Genomic DNA, 3,181 nt, shown 5'->3' with positions numbered 1-3,181 from the left:
ATGACAATAATAATAATAAAACCAAAACCAAACCAACAGGCCAACATCAGTCCGAAGAAGCTAGGGATTTTAAAGGTGTTTACCATGAGCAGCTCCTAGGTCACCGTGCGCTGAGCTCCGCTTGACCGCGGCGATGACGCTGGACCCGGCCCGCCGCCTCAGCGCCCGCCCGCCGCCTCAGCGGGAAATGGCGGGAAGGCGGCGGCCGCGCGCGGAGGGGTCCGGCGCTCTCCGAGCGCGGGGCGAGGGAGCGCCCGGGGACCATCAAATGAAACCGACGCGGCGGGACCTTCCCTGCGTGACCCCAGTGTTAACGTGTTTATTTCACGCTGCAGTCGCGGGTCGCTTTACAGAAACATCTCATGCTGGAGCCCCGCACGGGGCCGAGGACGAGGAGCGAAACACTTGTATTCAAACAGAACTATTAAATAACCTGTACACAAAACTTCAGTCTTTTCCCCTGAAAGCACCGAGGGCCGGGCCCCGGAGCGGCCGGACCGACGCTGCCGCCCCACTCCCGAGCGCCCATAAGCTCCGACCCCCGAGGCAGCGGCCGGGACGGCCCCGTTCCCGTCCCAACGGCCGCGGCCTCCCCTCAGCCGCGCCCCGGGGCGGCAGGGGCGGGGAGGGCGCCTGTCCCGGGAGGAGGGCGCGCGGCGGCGGCCCCGGGGCTCTACGAGCGTCCGGTCCCGAGCCTGAGGGTCCGCGGGGGCCGTGGCTCCTCCCGGCACCGCCCCCAGCCGAGCCCGACACGAGTCCGAGAACCGGCCGCCCTCTTCCCCGCCGCCGCCCTGCCCCCGGCTGCGGGGCGCCCTCAGCCCGGATCCCCGCCGCGGCGCGGCTCAGCTCGGCCCGCAGGCGCGGCGGCCACCGCCGGTCCCGCCCCGCCGCCCGGCGGTCACAGGTCGCGGCCGTCCTCCCGCTTGACGCCGTCCGCCGCCGCCTTCAGCTTCTTGTTCTGGTGGGTCTTGACGTGCTTGGCCAGGTGGTCGCTGCGCATGAAGCGCTTCCCGCACTCGGGGCAGACGAAGCGCTTCTCGCCCGTGTGAGTCCGCAGGTGCCGCTGCAGCTCGTCGGAGCGGGTGAAGCTCTTCCCGCAGAAGAGCCAGTTGCAGACGAAGGGCCGCTCGCCCGTGTGCCAGCGCAGGTGCGCCTTCAGGTGCGAGGTCTTGCCGTACACCTTGCCGCAGCCGGGGATGTGGCAGATGTGCTGCTTCTTCTTGCCCGGCTCCGCCTCCGGGGCGCTGCCCGCGGCCGACTGGCAGTTGGGGCAGCGGCAGCGGCGGCACCTCCTGGCCGTGGCCGCCAGGGGAGACTTGGTCTGCAGCAGGGCGGCGATCTGCGTCTGGTACTGGGCGAAGTCCGAGTGGCCCAGCACCAGGCTCCGCGGCAGCGCCGCGGCCGCGGGGAAGCGGTGGCCGCAGCCGCCCGGGGCGCCGGCCTGCTGGATGCTCCACCAGGGGATGTCCTCGGGCGGCGGGTTGGGCGAGAGCTGCCGGCAGGGCTGCGCGGGCGGCAGCAGGTTGGAGTAACCGGGCGGCAGGGCGGCCTGGGCGGCGTAGGGGACGTAGGCGGGAGGGCAGCTGGACGGCAGGGCGGCCATGGAGGAGGGCAGCATCTTGACGGGGGAAAACTCGTAGGGGTAGGAGGGGTCCGCCGGAGGGGTGAGGGGCAGTTCGTGCGCCCCCCCGAAGGAGGGCTGCAGGTGGTTCTTCTGAGGGGTCAGCCCCAGGCTGGGGTGCGGCGGCGGCAGCCCCCCCGGGGAGTGCGCCGGCATCTCGCCGCTCCACGGGTGGAAGATCCTGGAGGGGGATCCCAGCGTCGGGTCGTAGGAGACCTGCAGGAAATCCGAGGGCGCTGCGCCCGGCTGTCCGATCCGGCTACAGGTGGCGGCCAGAAGAGCCAGGGGCGAGTGCTTAGCCAAGTCTGGGGAGGCGCTGGGGGTGCGGTCCTGCGCGGGAGCGGGGGGGAGGGAGGGAGGAGAGCGCGTTACTCGCCGCCCGCCGCCGCCGACCCGCGGGAAACTTTCTGCGCCTCCGCCCGCGCCGCCTGGCCGCGCGCTGCCGGGGGCGCCCCGCCGCTCCCCGCGCGGCCGGCAAACTTACCGAAAACAGCGCACGCCAGGCGAGCAGGACGGGCCCGCCCTCCCCCCCCCCCACCCCGCCCCGAGACCGCTCCCGCCTGCGGCCGGTGCCGCCGGCCCCGCCGCCTCTCCTGGGCCGGGGGCGCCGGGGGAGCGGCTGGTGCGGGCAGGGGACAGCCCCCGCCCCGCGCCTCCCCCCGCCCCGGTACGCTGCCTGGAGTTACCGCTGGGCTCTTGGCGGGAGAGGGAAGTTGCCGCCCAAGGAGCCCGAGCCCGGCTTACTCACCCCCGCGGGTGTCCCTACCTACCTCTCCCGGGCCGCCCGCGGGGTGAAGCCCCGGGAGGGAGGCGGCTGGCGCCGGCTACCCCCGCGCAACGCGGGTCACAACCGTGGGACGCGGCGCCGGGCGAGCCGCCCCGGGCCCCGGGCTCAGGTACTGACCTGGAGGAAAGCCTGGAGCGAGTCGTTCCGGAGGACAGCCACCGCGGCCATGGCTACTGCGCCCGGGGCGAAGGGAAGGCGCCGGGGCACCGCCGAGGCATGGGGACGCCGAGGGGAAGACGAGGAGCTGCCCAGTTTCCTTCTCGCTCTCGCCTTCCCGCTGATCTCTTCGCCTCTGTGCCTGTCCCACCCCCCGCGCTGCGCGATCTCCGCGGACTGTCTGACTGCACCAGGATCACCTCCAAGAATTTGATAAGGACTTTGCTGGGCCGCCAGCCAGTCAGAGGGAAGATTTATGGCTTTGAAGTTTGCCGCTACCCAATCATCAAAGAATAGCGGCTCTTTCAGAAGCGAAAGCAAATCCTTTGAATCCACAAAGCTCCTATGGTGTGTTTGTTGGTCTGGATAAAAGAACTGATTATTAGGGGGGATGGGAAGGGAGGAGATAAAGGCGGGACAATTAATGAAGTAATCACTATGTGGGAAATGTATATACACAAATAATTGGATTTTCTTGATCAAAGGACCCCTTACCGCCTGGAGACCCTCACGTTGGATGTGCAAGACACTGGATCCCCCCCTCCCTCTTTTTTTTTTTTTTCCCCTCTGCAATTAAGGATTTGTGGCAGAGCCCTAAAGTGACAATGTGTCTTTGT

The 3,181-nt window shown here is 69.2% G+C and overlaps 1 protein-coding gene across 1 annotated transcript; it reads right to left on the bottom strand.

Moving 5' to 3' along the window:
* Positions 1-294: 294 nt before the first annotated feature.
* On the bottom strand, positions 295-2,576 carry SP5 (Sp5 transcription factor). Its single transcript, XM_075153947.1, has 2 exons — positions 2,526-2,576; positions 295-1,951 (listed from the first exon to the last, which is right to left on the bottom strand). Exons 1-2 carry the CDS (start codon positions 2,574-2,576, stop codon positions 899-901), a joined length of 1,104 nt encoding a protein of 367 aa, XP_075010048.1. The 3' UTR covers positions 295-898.
* Between the last annotated feature and the right edge of the window lie 605 nt (positions 2,577-3,181).

This window comes from Calonectris borealis, chromosome 6, assembly GCF_964195595.1.
Source record: "Calonectris borealis chromosome 6, bCalBor7.hap1.2, whole genome shotgun sequence".
NCBI lineage: Eukaryota > Metazoa > Chordata > Aves > Procellariiformes > Procellariidae > Calonectris > Calonectris borealis.
The sequence above is the reverse complement of the archived record's forward strand: the minus strand, read 5'-3'. Positions and strand labels throughout refer to the sequence as shown.

Bases quoted from the DNA above. Each gene is read 5' to 3' on its own strand.
- SP5 (XM_075153947.1), bottom strand. From the start codon at position 2,576: ATGGCCGCGGTGGCTGTCCTCCGGAACGACTCGCTCCAGGCTTTCCTC. The intron at 1,952-2,525 runs GTCAGTACCTGA...GCTCCCGCGCAG, and splicing joins CGCTCCAGGCTTTCCTCCAG to GACCGCACCCCCAGCGCCTC.